Here is a 20,854-nt window from a genome sequence, read left to right on the forward strand (position 1 = left end):
GGAAACCAGTTGTTAGTAGTGCCAGCTCTGGGGAGAGTGGGAGGAGGTGGCAGGCCTGGCGAGAAAGGTCACGGCTGCATTGGAGGCTGCTGCCTGATTTTTCCACCTGCCTTCATGGTGGGAAGCTGCTTACAGGAACATGCTTACAGGAACACGGGCAGAGGGTCAGGGCTGATGTGGGGGATGGCCTCTGTGGGGAATGAAAGCCTCCAAAGGCAGCCAGGAGTGATGGAGCTTTTGTTCACAGTCCCTGCTCACCTGTCTTCTGGATGATTCTCTGATTTCTGCTGGGCTAAGCTTGATTATCCTGTGGAAAGGAACTCCGGCCCACTGCAAACACTGTAAAAGAAGATACGCTCTGCAGGTGTACTTGGAACAAACACATCTGTCTCCTCACTGTGGCTAAACACCAGTGCAAAGTTTGTTCCCTAGCTCCTGCCCCATCATAGCGCTGATGCTCATCCGTAGCTAACCCATTTGCTGTTTGCGCTGATCTGTGGTGACAGTGGTGGGAGGAGGAGATTCAGACAACTAGATCTTGAGGCAGGGATCCTGTTCCTCCTCCAAAGCCAGTGCAATGAAAATACTGCTGGGGAATAAAAGACTGCATCTCTCCAGCCTCTTCCAGTGCCCCAGTCTCCTAATGTGTAACTGGAGTACACCAAGCAGAGCACACAAGCCTCAGTTACAGTTCCCAGGTCCGTGCCATCAGTCCAGGAGCACTTGCAGGGCTGTGTCACAACAGCTCCTCATCCTGTAGGAAAGCTGTGGCTGCTGGTTAACACTTCTGCTCCCCCCTTGCCTTGCAATAACTCCTGCTTTCTTGAACCCTACATAAGACTGAACCCAGTCTTATGATTGCACCAGTTGCACAGAGCCAGCTGTCTGACTGCTGGCACATCAGCACTTTCTATAAGTGAAGCAGTATTTCTTCATGTCTTTAAGAAATTATAACAGCTGTCAGGGAAAAAAGAGCCACAGCAGGTCAAGGGGGAAAGTGCTGTGTTTGCTGTTACTGCCTGGTCCCTTCTCGCTCAATAGGACCAGTGCTCCCACATTGAGTCCAGAGCGGGATCTGTTATGCTCAGGCTCCCTCTAGTGCCTCCAAGTGCTGATGTCTCTGCTTCTCCGTGTGGCTTCTCTGGAAGCGTATTGGCCGTTTGTCCTTGGGGACTTCCAGCAGTACTAGCTCGGGCTTAACAGCACAGCCAAGTCCTGCTTGCCCATAAGCTGGGAACAACCCCACAACTGCCCAAAAGCCACCACATCCCACCAATGTAGGGACCTCTTGGGGACGCGGCAGTGAGCTCAGCCTCTGCTCATTGGGGGAAAGGACAGCAATGAAAGGGGCCATATCCCACAAAACGGGCCTGATGGAGGTGCAGCCCTGCACACAACAGCTCCACTCCAGTGGTGTCCGTGGAGAGCACAGCATGAAGGGTGATGAGTGACAAGGGCCTGAGCTGCCTTGGGAGCATCACCTTCCCTGGGAGCCAGCTAAGACAGCCAAATGCATCACTGTGCTTTCCCATTGCTGATAGCTCTCCAGGAGGGGTCAGCTTTTAGTCCATGTCAAGCAAAGCCAGCTGGACTCCTAATCAACACCTGAAACTGTTATCCCTGATTTTGTCCAGCATGGAGGGTCCACATAGCAGAGGCTGCCTGTGTACCAGGGCACAGGAGAGCTATGCTGTCACGCTGTGTCCAACATCTTATGTCAGTACAGCCTTTCCTTGTCTTCTTCTTGGGAAAATGGGGAGGAAATTCCCCCATGTCTTGGGAAATGACTGGCCTCAACCTCAATTCAAGCCCTCCTTGTAAAGTTCAGCCTAGCTGAGCACCACACTGGATAGCCAATAGCTCTGCAAGTTTCACAAAGCACCATGCAGAGGTGAGGGCAACCCCATCTTTTCACTTAACAAGATGTTCTTTCATATAACCATGAATTGAAGCAGCTATTGTTCCTGCAGATATACGTACAGTCAGAACAAAATATTGCATGAGATGTCAACAAAATGCTGCCCATATCCCGTTTGGGGCGGATTGCAATGTTTTCCTGGAAATTAGTAATATTTTCCTGATTTATACCCGTGGAGTGCTGGGCTTGGGCACTAAGCTGCTCTGAGTCACTGGCATTACTAAATGGGGGAAGTTATGGAAATTCATTACCTAGGTCCAAATGTCAGCTTACAGGGAGGGAGAAGGCAAGATCAGAGGAATCTGCTGACGTGGTGTCAGCATGAAAACCATGACAAACCTAACAGAGATCAATCAGCATAAATGTGTGTGATGCAAGGACATTGAGATAACGCCGTTGTCAAAGGCACTGTGAGATTTCTACTTTAACCTATGATTTTTCCATACTTGTTATGCAGCTGGAGTAATTACCATCCTATTTAATGAGCACAGCTCCTTTAATAGAGGACACTTGGGCTAACATGCACTAATTAAGTTTGTAATCACTACAAGTATGATTGAAGGTTTTGAACTGCCCAGCCGTTCTCAGTCATACCATAATTAGAGACACTGCTGCTCATCAGAGCACAGGAGAAATTCAGGGGGGGGTCTTGATCCTGCCTTGGATCATCCTTTGTACCTGATACCCTGCATTGTTTCGGAGTGGTTTATGAACCATCCTAAATACATTACTCTCAGCCCCATAAAGTGAATGCACTTCCAGTTTTAATGATTTGGCTTACAGGTCTTGTAAATCACCTGGACATTAAGCACAGCTTCCCTCATCCCCATCTCTGTGACTGCTTGTCTCATGAGGCCCCAGCAGCAGCTGTGAATGGCTCCCAGGGAGCTCCAACAGCAATGACTGCAGTGAGATACTGAAAGAACTTGGCAAATATAGCCAGAACCATAAAATAAACCCTTCTGTTTCTTCCTACAAAGGAAGGCTCAGAAAGGAGTGAAAAAGATTAAGAGTGTTCATAACCTTATGGATAAGGGAACCTGGCAGCCTATTTCCTTCTGCAACGCAGTGGAGGCAAACCTACCTCTGAGATGCAGTTGTATCTTCCACTGAGCTTGGCTCTCTGGGTTATCAGGGAAGTCAGACTTTCTCCCTAGTGCTGGCTGCAATTAGCTGGCCACGGAAATGCCTGAATATTTTAAGACCACAACTCCCTACAATGGAAAAAATGTAAAATCCCCATAATTTATAAAGGCAGAAGTTTGTGTTTCAGGGAGGATTTTGTGGAGAACCTCACATTCCAGCTGCACAACGCCAGGAGAAGAATATGGGTATTTTCATCTATGTTTACACTGTTTGGTAATAACAGTGTCCCAGGAATTAAAAAAACACAAGTTCAATTTTTAAGACTTTTCCCCATTTTTTTAATAGGAAGAGCTTGGTCACACGTATCCAAACTTGAGGCAGAGTAGCTCCGGAAGCAATCAGTCACTGAGGAAAGGACCAGTTCTCTATCCCATGTCCTGGTTCAGGGGCTTTGGTCTCTGGGCTGTTTTTTCCAGTGTGAGTTATTTTAGGCAATTCACTTGTGCCTCTCCTCTGAAAGGCAATGCCATAAAAAGACGCACTATTTTTCCATTCAACCACGATGTGAAAATAAAATGGTCTTTTTTTTTTTTTTGCTCATTTTTCAAAGGTTCCCATCTGAAAGCACAGCAATCCTGGACTGAAATGCAGCAGTCTGTACACAGATACAACCCAAATGCGGCAGTCTGTACACAGATACAACCCAAATGCGGCAGTCTGTACACAGATACAACCCAAATGTGGCAGTCTGTACACAGGTACAACCCAAATGCAGCAGTCTGTACACAGGTACAACCCAGCAGGCTCAGGCGACCTTGGCTTTTGGTTCCCCTCTTTCTTTTCACACTTCCCCATGGGAGATGCCCTAGTCCATAACCACAAATGCCTCCCGGTGGCATCACCACTGGCAGCCCCCCAGCCAGCACTGACAGCCAGTATCACAAAGCTCCCTGTGGCTGGAGTAGCAGAAGCTACCATGAGACTTAATTCCAGCCCTTGGCCATCAGCAGGTAGATCCACTCCCCTCCCTCTGACTGGGCTGCCTGTGCCAGCAACGCCTGGCCTTGTTGTCATCAAAGGAAAACCACATTAGTGTTCTGGTTTAGTGGGCACCTTGGCAAAGCAGCTGCACCATGGGTAGACAGTTCCATTTGCCCATCTTAGTGACCATTTTACTGTCTTTCAGGTACTAAATTGTCTAAGACTTGGGTCTGTATATTTAGCAGGAGGGAGACTTTCACCTTGTGGGCCCAGGAGCAGCAGGTCTGGGGGGTCCTGAAAGTGGCACAGCCAAAGCTGCTTGTTGTCAGAGTTTGAAAGTGAGCAGAGCCATTCACAGCCTTTCTGCAAGGGTCTGTGTTCCATGCAAATGAGCGTTTAATCTGCTGCGAGGAAAACACGCTCTGTGTGATTTTATTCATAGACTCACAGGCACTAGAATTGCTCTGTTGATGGGGAGCCTTGGTGTGGGGAACAGACTGTGTTGGTGAGGAACCATGTTATGGGGGGAACTCTGTTCGTGCTGGACCGTGTGGTGGGGGAACCATATCGCAAAGGGACCGGGGTCCGCCACGTCGCTGGGGCCGCCGAGCCGTGTTGCTGTGGGGCCTTCCCCGCTCGCGTAGCTGGGGTGGGAGTGGAGGCCGAAGCCTTACCGGGGCTGGAGCAGGGGACGGGCACAAACCGGCGGTGCGGGACGGGGAGCCGGGAGGTGGGAACCTTTCGGGCGGAATCTCTCCGTGGCGGCGCCTGTTGCGCCCGGCACCGTGCGGAGTTCCGGTCCGTCGGCCTCATTTCCCAGCAGCCCCTGCGCCGCCCCTCTCTCTTCCGGCGCGGCGGCAGTGGCGGTGGGTGCTGCTCTGCTCCATCCGGCTCCATCCGCACCCGGTGTGCTGCGGACGGGAGCCCCGCACACCCCACCGGGATGGGGCTATGGGGGACAGGGGGGGCAGGAGCCCGGAGCGGTGGGGAGCCCTGAGGGGGCTGCGGGGATGGGGGCAGCCGGGCCGGGCCGGGCCGCGCAGCCCTTCCTGGCTGAGCCGTGCTTCTCTCTCCCGCAGGTGCAACCATGGCCAAGTCCAAGAACCACACCACGCACAACCAGTGTAAGTGTTGGGCCGGTGCGGGGCCCGGCGGTTCTGGGGTTGGGGGGAGGTGTCGCTGGAGGCCTCGCTCCGCTGAGAGGTTTTAACCCAGTTTCGACCCGCTCAGTCACGGCAGCCCTTTGTCCTTTGCGGTATGTGTTTGGTTTGCAGTGAGGAGGTGATGGTTTGTGGAGGTTGAGCGGGGTGTTTGATAGAGCTTTGCAAGAGGTGTGACTTGTTTGGGTTTAATATACAAATACTATAATCAGAGAAGAAGCTTCATGTGTTTGAACTAGGCACGTTGCTGAATGGCATTAAACTTGTGATCCTGTGTCATCCAAAGATGACCACAGTGATAAAAGAGTTCTTGTTTGGGTTTTATTTCCATTGGTGCTGTAAGTTAGGAGAGTTCACTACACAGAGTAGGTTCTGCTTGGGCTTGCACTGGGCATGATAGTGCCCTTTAATGTGAAGTACAAGTGCTTGAGCTGCTTGATGGCTGAGGTGATGCTGCCAGTATATTATTAGTTGATGAGGAGCCTGAAATCCTTAGAAGCCCATTGAAAGGCAGAGGGGTGAGGTCAGAGGTGCGTTACTAATTTGTATTTAGTTTGGATGGGAAGGGTTATAAGACATTCTATTCACCATCATCTGGACTTAAATGGAAGGTAATGCAACAATGTTAACTTGTTTTCTTGTCTTTGTTCATAGCCCGTAAGTGGCACAGAAATGGCATCAAGAAACCCAGATCCCATAGATACGAATCTCTCAAAGGGGTGAGTATTTCTGTTGATATTCCCATGCTGTTACTTTACTGAGGCTTAACCATGGAAAAAAAAAGTCCAGTATTTGTATTATTTTGACTGGTAATTTTTACAGAGGGGGGTTTGTGCTTCAGGTGGCCAAAACCACTGTGGGTTTCTGGTTTGTCCTTTGCTTACCTTACATGCAGCTGTGATGTTTCTGACCCATGTGAAATCCACCCTTGTATGTCTGTTAGACTGCTTACTTATTGGCCAGTTTTGTCTCTCTCTGGCTTGGGTGGGTGTCACTAACTGCTGCTTCATGTGAAACAAACTTGTGCCAGTTGGATAGCTCTTCTCCCTCTTTAGTCCTGCTCCCTCTCCACTATTATTATCCTGTATTTATTATTTACTGTTGTACTTATCCAGAGAATTTAAGTCTGAAGATTAGAGGAGTTGGACAGTACGTATGAGAATGGCAATATTATGGTTTTTCTGATATTAGACAAGCGATACAACAGGATCTTCTTCCACACTTGAAAGTGAAGACAGGACATTTAGAATTTGGGGAGGGTTGTCATTCTGTGTGCTATTTAGGGCACCTCCCATATGAAGACAGGCTGAGAAAGTTGGGGCTGTTGGGCCTGGAGAAGAGAAGGCTGCGTGGAGACCTCATAGCAGCCTTCCAGTATCTGAAGGGGGCCTACAGGGATGCTGGGGAGGGACTATTCATTAGGGACTGTAGTGATAGGACAAGGGGTAATGGGTTCAAACTTAAACAGGGAAAGTTTAGATTGAATATAAGGAAGAAATTCTTTACTGTTAGGGTGATGAGGCACTGGAATGGGTTGCCCAGGGAGGTTGTGAATGCTCCATCCCTGGCAGTGTTCCAGACCAGGTTGGATGAAGCCTTGGGTGATATGGTTTAGTGTGTGGTGTCCATGCCTGTTGCAGGGGGGTTGGAACTGGATGATCTTAAGGTCCTTTCCAGCTCTAGCTATTCTATGATTATTGGCTTTTTGGATGTGACATAAAAGCTTGTTTTCTGCATAGCCTGGGGAGAGTTTGGCTCCCTCCTGCAGACACTGCTGCAGTCTCTGAGTCTGTCTCCTTGCACTGAGCATAAGTTGACAGAATCCTGATACTTGAGTGTGCTGGTTAAAAAACTGTTTACAGTAAAATAGAATCATAGAATGGTTTGGGTTGGAAAGGACCTTAATATTCTCTAGTTCCAACCCCTGCTATGGGCAGGGACACCTTGCACTGGAAAAATAGCAAGTGTTTATCAGTGCAAGAGCAGTTGATAGTTCTGAGAATTGGTCCTAGCTGCTGGAGGCATTGGCTAGCCATTAGCTAACAAGAAAACTGGGGAACTGCTATTCTGTGCTGGTATTTTTTTACTTTAATGTGAAAAGGAAAGGCCTTATGAAGTGGCATTGGTCTTCACCCAGGAATTCTGTGCGTATATGCTCACCTGCCAAGGCTGGTTTGTGGTACTTCGGATCCAAATCATACTGTGTCAGGGGAATGAAACTTGTCTTGTTTACAGCTTTACTCAACTTGTACTTTCTGTGTGCTTATTGCTGAGGTTTTGTATGACTGTTTATGGAAATGAAGGGAAACAGCCAGTTAAAGCTTGCTTACAGATAGCTAAAAGAATTTTGTTGATGTAAAAATCAGAAAAACTGAATTAATCACAGCCAGCATTTGGGAATAATTGGAACAGTCTGGAGATTAAAGTGTTTTTACATATGTTCCTTTTACAGTATGGCTTATTTTTTCCTCACAGGTTGATCCCAAGTTCCTGAGAAACATGAGATTTGCAAAGAAACACAACAAAAAGGGGCTGAAGAAGATGCAGGCCAACAATGCCAAGCAGGCGGCTGCTCAACAGAAAAAGGACTGACATGGTTTAAGACAACCAGTTTTCCTATAGGCATGCGTGTTACAGCATTTTTATAAGAAATAAAATTGGATGTAACAAAGTCTTCCCCTCCCAAACTTGAGGAGAACCCTCCAGAAGCCTTCTTTGAGTTGTATTTTAGATGCCAGTTGTGCATCAAGCCTGTGTGTAGTGACCAGTGTGTGGTTTTGTTCTGTCAGATGAAGCTAGCTTGGAGCTGTAGAGAAGTTTTGTGTTATCAGCCTCCAACACAGAAAGTAAACCACCTGCTTCCTCCTCAGAGCTCTTACACTGTGATTGTTGGTACAGGTCATGAGCATTTGGTAGTTCAGTCTGTTTTCAAGTTGTAAAATGGTTATTAAGTGAAGCTGTAAAATTTAAACTAGAAACAACTTAATTATTTCCATACAAATTGAAGCCAGCATTGCCTGAACTTTTGGGTGATAGTATTCAGTACAAGTAGGGTTATTTTTGATACTGGTGTGCATGTTCAGCTTGCATACTGTGATTTTTATGATAGGCCCTAGTGGTGCTACAGCAAGGTGAGATCTCCAAGGGCTGTTGTGTGTCTGCTGATACACTGCCCAGGTAAGGTAGCTACAGCTGTGGATGTCTTAAAAAATGGGAGGGTAGTGAGTGCTAGCTGTGGTCTTAGAGATCATAGCAGTTAGTGTTAGAATTTGTGTGTGTCATATTCTGAAATAACCTGGAAGTATTGAAGTGTCAATGGAGCTACTGTAGGGATGTGTAAGGGTTTTGGACTATATGAAATGAGCATATTTTTCATAGAGACTGTATGTGGACTTCTTTCATTCCAATAACAAAAAAGTACCTATCTGAAATGTGCTGACTGATGAGAAAAAGGGAGTGACATTCAAAAGCCTGAGAGGTACAGGGTTTTGTTACTGCTGTTCTGCAGGTCAGGAGAAAGCTTCACTCTTCATGTCCCCCCAGCGAGTAAAGCTGGTTCAAAAGGTGCTTTATTCATTAAATGAACCACCTGTTAAAATGCAGCAAACTGTTCCTTAAACTGTAATTCCAAAGCTTGTCCACCCGGTGGTGTCGATCCACAAATCACAAGGGCTGGATGCTTGCAGTAGAGCAGCAAAACACCTGCTGGCTAAAAAAAGTAATCAACGTAGATGTCCAGTTAATGTATTTATTTCTTAATAGTTAAGCCAATTGCAGAAATTCAGCATTATTTTGAAAAAAGGTAAATAATTTTGAGTTCTTCATGGCTTGACTTCAAAAGTTTTCCCAGTTCCCACTTTTGAGTTGGTTTTGACCAATGAAAAATACCACCCAGCCCTGAACCAAGCAATCTCAACCCTCAGGTGCCTGATTTGTGCTGTTTGCATCTCCTGTACTGTTATGGATGTTGATGTTTGTCAGTTGAAATAATTTAATTGCTGTGTGAGAGCAGCATGCTGGCTGGGAGGTGTTCTGTGCTGGAGAGAGCTACAGTCGCAGGGTTCGTACCACCAGGTAGAGTCTGCTAAATAGTTAAGGCACAAAGGTGGTCTCGTCCCTGCTGCACTCAGGTACACCAGAGGGTCAACTGACAAGAGGGTGCTCATGGTGTTAATCCTCCTTGGAGAGTGTTCTGTGGCAAGTGGTGGGTCACATGTGAGATGTGCACAACATGGAAATCCTGCTGGCCTCAGTGGTACCTGAGTGTGGCTATTGGAGGTGTCAAGCTGTGTGGCTGCTTCCTGCCTTGCTTGGGTGAGTTTCTTTACAAAGGTGATGTATAGCTGTGGTTCAGGTTAGCATGCATGTCTCATAGCCTCAACTGCTGGCTCAGAGCTGCCTGGCAGCCCTCACTAAGGCTGACAGACCTAACACAGGGAGATACCCTTTGGGTTGCCGCTGGTGTTGGGGCAGACAGTGTGACTGGTCCAGCTGTGTCACTGAAGGTCAGTCTGCTGCAGATGTGTGTTGTGACAAAGAGTGAAAGAAAAAGCCTCTGACTAGAGGACTTGGTGTTTGGCAGGCTACACCTTCCCCTGTGTGTCTGCAGGTCTCCAGCCTGGTTTAAGTTCCGCATTTTAAGTCTAGCATTAAGACTTTTTTAATCCAAGAAGTAGAATTTCACCTCTAAACCGCCTTGGTGTCTTCCCCAGGCTGCTTGTGTTGTGACAGTAGCTCACCCACAGGATGTAGTTTGAGGGAAGAGAGAGGCAAGGGTCAGGCTGAGAAAGGGATGTTGGCACATTAATGAGAAGCAGAGGGAAAGATGTGGGCTTCCTGTGGCTCCAGGTAGCTCCCCTGGGCCTGCCTTCAGAAGCAGCCTTTTCATCTCTGCCCTTCATGCTGCCCTTCAGTGGAACAGCTTCCCAAATATGGGCTTGCTGGCTTTCTGACCAAAATAGCGGCTGCGTGACAAAATGCAGCAGAGAGGAACGTAACCTTAATCCAGGCATCATTGTGTAGCAAGAGACAGGAATTCTGTGAGCTTCCACAGCAGCTTGGTGTCAGGTTTGTTGCCTGCACACACAGTGGTCCCACAGGACACTGCCCAGGCATCAGTTGATCACCTATTGCATTTTCTAACCCTGTGACAGCTCAGTCCATGACTTACTTCCTTCTTGTAGACAAGTTGCCCCAGCTCAGATGGGAAGCTGCAAGGGGAATCTGTGCTGACATGGCCTCCTGGTGCATCTTCATCCTCTTTCACTTGCCTTGTGAAATCAATTAAGTTTTGTTGGTCAGGTGAGGCCGAAGATCCTTTTTGGGAAGATGATGTATTGAGCCCAGGAGGTGGAACTGGCAGCTGTAGTCTGAAACTGCCCATTATGATGGGCTCTGCCATCTTTGATGTTTGAAAACTTCAACGTTCTCATTATTAAGACCTTGGTATCCTGTAGAAAGCCAATGAGCTTAAGAGCATCTCTGCTCAGCTACTGCGGTACGTCAGGTTCTATGCTCTGCTTGCTGCTGCTGTATGTCGTACTTGTTGCAGATGATTCTCCCATTTGTAATTAAGAGGACTCTGTATCAGGTTCCAGTTTGGCTCCTTTTTCCCCTTAAAGGAATAAAGGTTGTGTAACCAAATACCAGATCAGCTCGTTTGGCAAAGGTGAGAGCCATTGCACTGAAAGCTGAGAGCACAGGCCAGAGAGGAGAAATCAGAGCGCTGTGAAACACTGTGGTGGGGCAGAGCATTTACTGGGGACAGTGAAAATGAAAAGCTGGGCTGGATCCGTGGTGCTTTGTCTCCCTTTACTACCTTCAGTAGTGTGTTCAAGCAAGAAGCAGCAAACAGAACACGAGTTCTGCTGTGCCCAGATTTCAAGGGTGTTGCAGGAGTTTCTACACAACAGGGGTTTTGGTGCTGTGAAATGTTTATCCAATGTACCTTGGCTGATGTTATACTGCTGCTGCCCTGCTGGCACATAAGTAACTGTAGGTGAGATGCAGAGGTTTTATTAGGGAGGTGTGTACAAAATGTCCTCAGGCCTTCCTGTAGTCACTTAATACACACAGCAGAGTTTTAGAGGGCTGAAGAGAGGTCTCAAATGTACTGAGAAAGTTGCAAACCAGGGCAGGAGTGAAATCTACTGGCAGCAAATGCAGGTAGATCAAATGGCCTGAAAACTCTGTGTCTGGTAGCACGTACTGCTGTCACTTGCCAGCACAGCTCCTGTCTCAGCTGGGGTTCAGAGCACACAGGTCTAGGGACTACTTTCGAGTGTAGTAAATGGCCTATTTTGTTGCCTGACTTTAAAAGAATCATCATTTCACTGATGTGCTTTTTTCCCCAAGTGGTGCACATGGACACGTGTCATCTTCCTCAAAGGCTTCAGGCACCATAAGTTCACTACACATGCAAGGAAAACTGCAGAATTGGCTGAAGTTGCATAGATATATGGATTCCCTGGGTGGGTTTCATTTACCATTTGCACATCTCCAAGCCCATGCTCTCTGTGGAGGCTTTAAGTACTTCAACTTCTCTGTGGACTTCAACTGATCCTGTTCTGGCTACTGGTTTTCAGCTGCCTCGCTGGCTCACTGGCCTGTCATGTTGTGTTACATTCCTAACACAGTTGTTCCCACGTTTTAGCCAACAGTGAAATCCACCCATAGCACACTGCCCTGTGGCATTTGCTGTCGTACTGGTGGAGGACCAGCAGTGTGTTAAGGTAAATGAGTCTTGCAGCAGTGTTTCTGACTTAAGACAGAGCATGCTGATCTGCTGGCACCTCTGCTGTAAGGACTGGAAAAACCCAAATCCTACCAAGTGTGTCTGCTCTGACACTGCCATGTTTCCCAACCACCACCTTCCCTGTTTTACTTTCATGAAGGAGTGGGTAGCCAGTGAGATTGTGGCTCGCTGCCCCCTGTACCATTGAACCATGGTGGGAGACATGGCAGGGTGGCTCTTTGCAGCCATCCTTTTCCCTAGTTATGGGCCAAGATGCCCCCAAGCCACCAGGTTGACTGAAGGGAGGGGGTTAACCTTGTCTCCTCTTGCTCACTCTCCAGTGAACTAAAGCCTATCAGTAAGTAGTGGATAACATCTTGGAGGTTTGGATCTGGTCAGAGGTGGGTGATGGGGCTGTTGGTGATGCCTGCCAAGATGTGAGGTTGCCCATGGGTTTTGTGGCCGTGGCTGCAGGGAGACCTGGTGTCACCCCCATGGAGGTTTCCAGGCCTGGGGTAAAACGCTTCAGCTGTGTCCTCAGAAGCAGGGCTTGGTCAGGAATAACTGCTGCTGCCAACTGGGGAGGTGCAGAATGATTGTGTTTGATCTCTAGGCTATGGATTCACTGGAAACAAGAGACAGCCTCAGGGACACTTCCTGTGGCAGGGTGGTTTGACCAAGCACATCCCTGTGTCTCTGCTGGTACACCTGCAGTTCTGCTGCACCAGCAGAGCTATGGCATTGAGGAGATCCCTTTGAGCAGGTCTTCCAGATGTTTGCATTCGGGGTGTTCCCAAAATACCCCAGGATTTAAAGAAGATGCTTCAGCTAACAGGTTGCTTTGCTCCGGTTCTCTCAGGCGGCTGCTCAGGGTGTCCCTGCCACAGACAGGGAGGACAGGCAGGGCATGGGGGCACTGGGGTGGCAGCATCGCCGGGGCTTGCACCAACGCAGTCTAGCACTTGGCCCTGCCAATGTTTATCTTGCTTGGGTAAACGATTGATTTTAACAACATGACTGCAATGTGTGAGCTGTGCTGGGGCTGTAAGTCGATGGGAGGAGGCAGCTATGTGCAGGGAGAGCTGCTAATGCTGCAGGAATGCCGCACTTCCTTGGGATGAGAAAAGATGGTGCCCCTGGGGCACTTGGCTTGTCCTCCTCTCCTCAGCCCTGCTGTGGCCGTGTGCCTGAGAACTGAGAAACAAAGTGGAGTCGTGCCACGCTCAGGGCGCTTTTTGCCCAAATTAACGTGATTTCTGAGGGAAAATTGGGTGTTCTGGCTATTGCAGTGAGGCTCCTATCGGGGACTTGTGGAGGACCGTGAAGTGCCATGGGGCTGCTGCCCTCTGCCTCTTGCCAGGCTGGGTGGGATGGGAGGGATGCACCCAGTCTGGCATGGGAATGACCTTTATTCATGTACCCAAAGAAAACAGGGTGTCTTTCTGCATGCACCACAGGGTGCCAATCAAGATGGCGGGAGGAGGAAGTGGCGTCTCCTCAGGAACGCGAGGAGGATTTCAGAGATAGCATAAGTGGTTGTTAATTCACATTTCATCACTAAAATGCCACCGATGCTCCAGTTAAACCAGCAGGAACCAGTTCTGCATCCTGAGCCTGCTCACCGTGGCGGGGGTGAGGTGATGCAGCACGACAGCTCCCATGGCCCTGTTGTCCCAGCTTTGCCAGTGGGCTGGCAGCCTCCTTGGAGGCTTAAGGCTCCAGCTGTGATGTCCCCTTGCTATGCACAGCTCACAGGGATTGAGGCCCCGTGAGTTGTGAGTATGCAGCCGGGGTGAAGCTCTCCATGAGCCTCCAAGGAACAACCATCTGAGGCACTTGCTATTAACACATTTTATTTGCCCAGCGGCCACCCTTCTCAGCGCTCAGTCTTCATGCCGGGAGCCAGGGGACTTAGCCAAGGAGGTGAGATGCAGAGCTTGAGGGGCTCAGGAGATGTGGGCTGCCCATCTGGCCTCAGGTTTATTCTACTCCCTTCATAAACTCCAGGAACTCTGCCAAGGGAAGACATTGGAGACAAGGGGTGTGAGGTGGGACTGAAGTGCCCTTGCAGCTGCCAAGTGCTCTCCTGGCAGGTTTCCCCAGCCCTGTCTCCTCTTCCATCTCCCCGATGTGCAAGAGGCTGCAGGGGGATGGCTACTGCTCCTCTGACTGTGGCTAGGGCTCCTCGTGACTCTGGATGGAAATGTCACTGGAGCCCAGCATCCAAAATGCCAGAGGTGAGTGCACGGGGTGAGATGTGGCCACCAGCAGCTCAGCTCAGAAGTGGCCTGGGGGTCTATCAGCAGCACTGCATTCAAAGATATGGCCCTTCAGAGTGCTTGTGTTTAGGGGGCAGGAGGGGGTGGAAAGCAACATTGCATCAGTGCAGGCTGGTTTTGGCAGCATGGGAACAGTTAAGGCAACCCCAGAACCTTGCTACCCTTTTGCTAGCCTAAGAAACTGCCCATCCCTGAGCGAGCACTGGCTATGGTGAGGTGTGCTGCCTGCATGGCTCATGCCTGACCAAGATGACCAAGACCATGGGAGGAACCTGGGGAACACTCAAGGGTTTGTGACCAAACTGCATGCAAGAAAGGGTCATACCATCATAGTCAATCCTGCCGTCATTGTTTTTATCTCCATCTCTCATCAGTTCTTCTATGTCATCTTCAGTGATGGTCTCTCCCGTTGCCTGCAGCATGATCTTCAGCTCCTCGAGGTCAATGTAGCCATCGGCATTTCTGTGTGAGGACAGAAGAGCTCAGGAGCAGAGCAGCATGCTGGGGAGGGGGTGCAGGACAGTTGCACTGTTCCCACACCCAGCCATGCTGTGCTCATGGCTCTTACTTATCAAACATCCTGAAGAGGTCTGAGAGTTCCTCTTCAGTTTTTCCTTTGCTGTCATCTTTCATACACCGGACCATCATAACAAGGAACTCATCAAAGTCTACAGTGCCACTGCCTGTAGGTGGAATAAACACCATCAGCTCATGCTCCAGTGGGTGGACAGGCAAGGTGAAGCGAGGGATTGTGCTTCCCTTTAGTAACCAAGGACCAAAACTCCAGAGAGCAGCCCTGCAGCAAGAAGCAGCTTTCAGGATGCAAGAGTGAGTGAGTCCCTGCACTGACTTCATCACTGAATTTTTACCTTTTGCGATCATTTTGCCAAGGCAAAACGAACCAAAAGTCCTACTAAAAGCATCGATGAATGGAGATTCCTGCTATGGAGGTACCTGTCCATCTCATCCAGGTATTAATAATAACAGCTCCAGAAGGCAGGTATTCATGCAGTGTGGTACTGTTGTTTTCAGGCAAGAAATGAAAACAACTGTGTCATTGATTTTTAACTGTGCTTTTATTTTCCAGTTTTTAGTATGGTATTTCTGCCCTGCTTTAACACAGTGGATTTTGTTAGGTGCAATCACCAGTAGACAGATTTAATCAGTATTGACAGGGGTTTGTGTGTGCAATCAAGCAGCGAAAGACTTTCCTGAGGCCAGAATCCTGTGGCATTTCTGAAATGAAGTTGCTACATTTGTTTTTAAATGGATCTGTGCAATTTCAGAATACCTCCCAAATTAGTTCAAGCAATCTGATTGTTATAGGAATAATGAATTTTATGGCTCCTCTTTGCCTGGAGATTTCCTAAAGGAGCCGTGCTGAAGTTTGGTGGGTGTTCAGTGTCCTTCAGAATCACAGCACATGTTGTTCCCCACAGGCTGCAGCTGTCCCAAGCATAGATCCTGTCAGTACTGTTCATATGGTGAGCACTCCCAACCCACACCATGCCCCTCATGCCTGCAGACATGGGGATGGTGCTAAGGAAAGCACCCCAAGAGAAGAAAGCCAAGTCTCTCACCATCCTCATCCACCTCATCTATCATCTCCTGCAGCTCTTCAGGGGTTGGGTTCTGCCCCAGCATCCGCATCACCTTCCCCAGCTCCTTGGTGCTGATGCAGCCATCCTCTGCACCCAGCACGAAGATGTCGAAGGCAGCCTTGAACTCTAGGGAGAGAAGTAAGAGGAGATGTTGGGGGGTCTTGCTCCACATCCTAACCCTTCAGGTGGGTGGCAGGGCAGAGAGCTTGCCCCAGGCACAGCCTCCCTGCCTATGCACCCCAGCGGTGCCTGGGCATCGTATGGTGCAGACACACAGGCACGTGCACTGAAACAGCCTTGCTTGAAATGCTGGTGGATCACAATTCCTTTGGCCAATCTGACCAAAGCACTGGGGTGTAATTGCTGAGGCTGGCTGGGCTGCTGGCCAGGGAGCTCATCTTTGGGCTGTGCTGTCAGGTTAAAGATACACCTACCATTTTTTTGCTCTTCTGTAAGCTGCTCAACCTGTAAGGAAAAGAGACCAAGTCATTTTTCTTCATCAGCATCACTAGTTGTTAAAAGGCCATGTTATTTGTTCATCAGCCTTGTCAGCGAAGCCTCACAGCAGTCACCCTCATGGCCTATGGGTTATAGGACACTACAGCTTTCTGTAGTCTAAGAGATTCTTCCCCTTAAACAAAATTACTCCCAACTCCTTTGAAGTATCATTTCTCTAGAGCAGCAGCAGCTGATACACAGCAGAAGTAGCCTTTGCACAAGCAGGGGAGACCCTCTGGAAAAAGTATTTGCATCTGTCAGCCTTTTGGGGATAATTCCTTGTGGCTGGTGGGCTTCACAGTGGGATGGCTGCACTGCTGAGGGTTCCTTGTGTATGGGCTAAGGCCAAGTCAGATGTGGGATGTGCAAGGGAGGTTCCCAGGGAGGAAGAGGTGGACAAGACAGTCCCTGGTGGTTGTTTTTCAGCCCAAGGTTCAGGAAACTCCCTGCACTATACAGAGTGTTAAGAGCTGGTCTACTCCTGTCCAAGTTGGTGTTTATTACAAAGGTTTCTGCCTCTGAAGGGAGCTTCTGTTCTCTTTAGCATGCTTTGGGTATCTCCCTGAAGAAATGGCCCGTGGAACATTAGCTGAAATAGGCTGGTAGATTGTTCCCAAACCCTGTTCTACATCATTCCCTGCAGGCAGTCAGTGAGGGCTTATTAGTTACCATTAATTAATTACAATAATCAACAAGAGAGCAATGAGGAATCCCTCAGCTCTGTGTCATATCTCTTTAAGTGCATTTCTGTCTTTGACTGATGTCTCCTTTCTATCATCCCTGAGCAAGCAGTCCACATCACCCATCCTTCAACCCCACAACCCGACCTTGTGGCACCATGTCTTTAAGGGAAGGCTGATGCTTCTGCCCCAAAGAGCAATAGTTTTACAAAAGCCATCTGGAATTACTTCCCATGTGCAGCAAGAGGCAGGAGAAGTGCTTTTCCTTAGTGGGATAGAGCCTGCAGGAAGTAGGCAGAGAGCTTAACTCACTCCTCACACACAAGAAGGTGAAGACTTTCAAGTCAGAAGGCACTAAGGATGGTGTTAGGATTGACATTGCAGAAGGGAGCCCAAGCCCACTGTGGCCCTGGTGCTGCTGAGGGCAGGCAAGTCCCTGTGCCCCTTCACAGCTACCATTTGGGCCCATGTCCACGGCCACTATCCTGCTGCTCGGGTAGCATGACTCACTTGGTGCATTCGCTATTTATAAGCCTGGCTGAAAGAGGTGCTGGAGATAAAGATGAGCTCCCTGATTGTTCCCAGGCTTTGGTATTTATCCTTGCAACCCTTTATCTGGACACTTGTCCCTAGCACTGTTCTTAGTGCCGCTTAACAGAGCCTAAAAATGTTCCCAAAATAGCTTTGTGTTTGCACACCCTTATCTAGGCATGAGTGGGCAAGATGAAAATCCATTGGGTTCTCTGGCTGCATGTAGGGAATTTGGCATAAATACAATATTAATATATGCCATTAGCATGCAGCAAATGAAGAAATACATCTGAAGCTTCATTGACTGCTCAAGTGATAGATGTGTAGCTATGCTATATGTAAATTAAATACATTATAACCATAGCATGACACTTTCGTTAGAGATATGTCTCTTGAGCTGTTCATAGTACCCTCTGGATACAGGTACCCTTTGCATCTTTATTCCCCTTTTCTGTCCACACTGCAGAGACAGGTTTCTCTGGCTGCAGTATGGGAAGGCAAAGCACTAAGCTCACAGCACTGCAGCAGCCATGGTAACACCAAATCTGCTGTATTTTGTTTTTATCAGCTCTCTTCTTCATCCCATGTTCCAGGTGGAAGTCAGATGCAAATTTAAGTTCTTGAATTATTTTTCAAGGTAGATGTTTTGGGGAATATATCCATTAAAAAGCTGCTTGTCTCACCTGTGCCTGCCTTGATCTTGTTTTGCCTCTGTAAAGGTGCTGGCAGTTAATGCCCAGGATTCAAGGCTCACATTTGTCAGTGTGTCCCCACCTTCAAGTCAGCAGCAAAATCCTCATGGAAGTCCATTGGGCATTTTGTGTGGCCCATTTCACTGGACAAAGGCTCTATGTTTGGGGTAAGTTTTTGGTATCTGGGGTAGGAACTTGCGGTGGTTGTCTATTGTTGCAGTTACTTCTCAGCTAAATTCCTCTGTAGTCCGGCTCCACTAAAGCCCACAGGCTTTGGGTAGGGATGACCTTCACATGTGGGGCAAACCTGTGGAGAGAGTCTGGAGCTTGCATGTAGGGAACTCTTCCTTTGTGGGGCTCTTCACACAAGCTGCGAGCCTCTTGTGGACATCACCAGCTTGCAGAGCACTTCAGCCTTTCTCCCTGATTACAGGCATGAGGTCCCTAAGCAATGAGAGGACCTGTGCCTTGAGCCTCAGAGAATGTATTTAATTAAAATGCTTAATTACAGAGATCTGGATTTTCTTTGATTTTACAGGTCATGTTTTTCTCCCTTTTGGAGGTGTTGGTATGGAGACTGTTTTACTGTTCAGCCTTTCCTGAGCCTTTTCACACTGTCAGGGTCACTAGAGGGGTTATATTGCACAAGGTTCAGTGCTGACCGAAAGGCAGAAGAGATGTGAGCATTGTGGTTTTTTCCTTCACTAATGTGTCCCTCTAAAAACCTTTGAATTCAAGGAGGACTTGTTTGATACATCTTTTGTGCCTCAGATAAAATCAAACCTTACCAACTATATATTAAAAGAAGAAAAAGTCACCAAAAAGCTCTTATTTTAACTGCAGTTATGGAAGAGGCACAGTAGCAATCCACACAATCCAGAATCTATTTTCATCCTTATTCCACTCCTGTATCACTGTCTGTCTACATTACGAAACAATGCAGTGTTCTTATTACAGACCAAATAGTTTGGGTTTACACAGTGAGTGCAGCATGCAGCTGTGTAAGTTAAAATAGCCATCAGGATGCTCTGCGTTCCCTGAAAACATAGCTCACATTCTGGATTTCTGCAGGGCAGATATCAGGAGCAGGAAATAAGAGGAGGATATTTGGAAATAACTTTAAAAAGCCAAAGGGGTCTTTAAACCTCCCAGAAAAATACTCAGCTAAGGAAGGGGGAAATGTGGCAATGGCAGAATTACAAAGCACTAGAAAGAAGAGGGTGAGGTTTGTCCAGGCTAAAATCAGCAGCCACCTTTTACACTGTCGAGGTTTTATTGAGATTTATAACTTCACCTACGAGCCCTTCCCACAGTGAGGAGCCAGGGGAATAATTGTCAATAATGCTGCAGCACACTTGAGACTTTCATGCTTACAAGAAGAGCATGAAACCTTCAGAGCCACCAGCAGGAAAAGTCCGACCCCTGGGTAATGATGTTGATTAAAAGTTGCCACCCATAAAGTATTTCTCATTTGCTTTTCTCCATTGAATGAACTCCATCAGGGAATCTACTACAGAATTCCTGAAAACCCTTTAAAACTTCCCCCCCCAGAATCACATCCCAGAGGGAGGTACTTACCGCTGCCTTATAAATGTCATCCATGGCTGGAGAGGGTGGGCAAGGGGCTGAGGAATGTCACAGTTGCACAGTGCCGGCTCTACCCTTGCGAGCCCGGCTGATATAGGGGTTTGCCCGCCCCGGGGGATGTGGCCAGCCCACCGGCAGCCCCACACACCAATCCCCATCCCATCCTCGTCCCCACAGGAATGCCTCGCTTGCGTGCCTTGGGATGGGGACACTGCCGAGCCCGAGGCTGGCATGTCCGGGGCCAGCCCCATTCCCACTGTGGGGCAGCTGGAGGCTTCCTCGTGACTGATGTGGGAACAAGTGAGCGGTTTCAGGAGGGGTTTGGCAGGACCCTGGCTGATATATTATGGTATTTGGCTGTCCTGACTGGAAGCATGCCACCACATCACCTCCACCTCCTGTGTCTTCCTCCTTTAGAAGCTGCATTAGAAAGATTATACTGTGCTTAATTAAACTGGGTAACACAGGAAAGACATGCCTCCCAAAATATCCCTGTCCAGCAGCAAATGTTCTCGGGAGCAGTGAAACAGGGGGTGTCGGGGGCTCCCTGTCCCCTCTGATGGCTGTCTCCAAACCCATGGGGGACCTACAGCCAGTGCCAGTGTCCACAGAGGAGCTGATGCCTTGTGCGTGTGGGTGCTGCTGCCACGGTGAGAAGTGTGGAGGCAGATGGAGCTTTGCCTTCATTTTCTGCTTTTAACTGGGGCTGCAAGATAGGAGATAGGAGAGATGAGGATGGCTATCAACTGTACTTGATTTCAGAGATCATTCCCTATCCTTTGGGAAACCAGGACTTCTGTCACCCAAAGTAGCGAGTTCACCTGTCCCCACTGCAAATGGGGAGAATCCACGTTTATCATGAATTTATCCCACCATTGTGCAGATCAAAACATACCAAAGGCCTCCAAGTAATGTACAGTGTTTTCTCAGTACAGGGAAAACCCTTTTAATCCACAGCAACCAAGGCAAAACAGCTCTTTAGGTGATTCAGGACTCCCTCTTGTGTCCAAAGGAGCTATGGATGGCTCTGGCGGTGACAAAGTCCCATCTTCTTTAGCAAACTAGAAAATCCTATGAATGCAGCTGTCAGGTTTCATCTCCTCTAAAA

The 20,854-nt window shown here is 48.4% G+C and overlaps 1 protein-coding gene and 1 long non-coding RNA gene across 10 annotated transcripts in view; one reads left to right on the plus strand and one right to left on the minus strand.

The window, feature by feature from the left end:
• Nucleotides 1-4,537, plus strand: part of LOC115945342 (uncharacterized) — a 254,563-nt gene extending 250,026 nt beyond the window's left edge. For all 9 annotated transcript variants that reach the window (XR_004549959.1, XR_004549962.1, XR_004549964.1 and 6 more), the window contains one exon: nucleotides 3,615-4,537. This is a non-coding gene — a long non-coding RNA (uncharacterized lncRNA). The remainder of the gene's footprint in view (nucleotides 1-3,614) is intronic.
• Nucleotides 4,538-13,710: 9,173 nt separating this feature from the next.
• Nucleotides 13,711-19,772, minus strand: TNNC1 (troponin C1, slow skeletal and cardiac type). The gene is made up of 6 exons (XM_005142256.3): nucleotides 19,738-19,772; nucleotides 16,193-16,223; nucleotides 15,738-15,884; nucleotides 14,726-14,840; nucleotides 14,483-14,619; nucleotides 13,711-13,890 (listed from the first exon to the last, which is right to left on the minus strand). The coding sequence occupies exons 1-6, from the start codon at nucleotides 19,759-19,761 to the stop codon at nucleotides 13,859-13,861; spliced, it is 486 nt and encodes a 161-aa protein (XP_005142313.1). The 5' UTR covers nucleotides 19,762-19,772; the 3' UTR covers nucleotides 13,711-13,858.
• Nucleotides 19,773-20,854: the final 1,082 nt, after the last annotated feature.

This window comes from Melopsittacus undulatus, chromosome 9 (genome assembly GCF_012275295.1).
Source record: "Melopsittacus undulatus isolate bMelUnd1 chromosome 9, bMelUnd1.mat.Z, whole genome shotgun sequence".
NCBI lineage: Eukaryota > Metazoa > Chordata > Aves > Psittaciformes > Psittaculidae > Melopsittacus > Melopsittacus undulatus.

Excerpts from the sequence above, each read along its gene's own strand:
- TNNC1 (XM_005142256.3), bottom strand. The coding sequence starts at position 19,761 with ATGGATGACATTTATAAGGCAGCG. Across the intron at positions 16,224-19,737 it reads ATGACATTTATAAGGCAGCG|GTTGAGCAGCTTACAGAAGA; the intron begins GTAAGTACCTCC and ends TTTTCCTTACAG. Across the intron at positions 14,620-14,725 it reads CTCTTCAGGATGTTTGATAA|AAATGCCGATGGCTACATTG; the intron begins GTAAGAGCCATG and ends GTCCTCACACAG.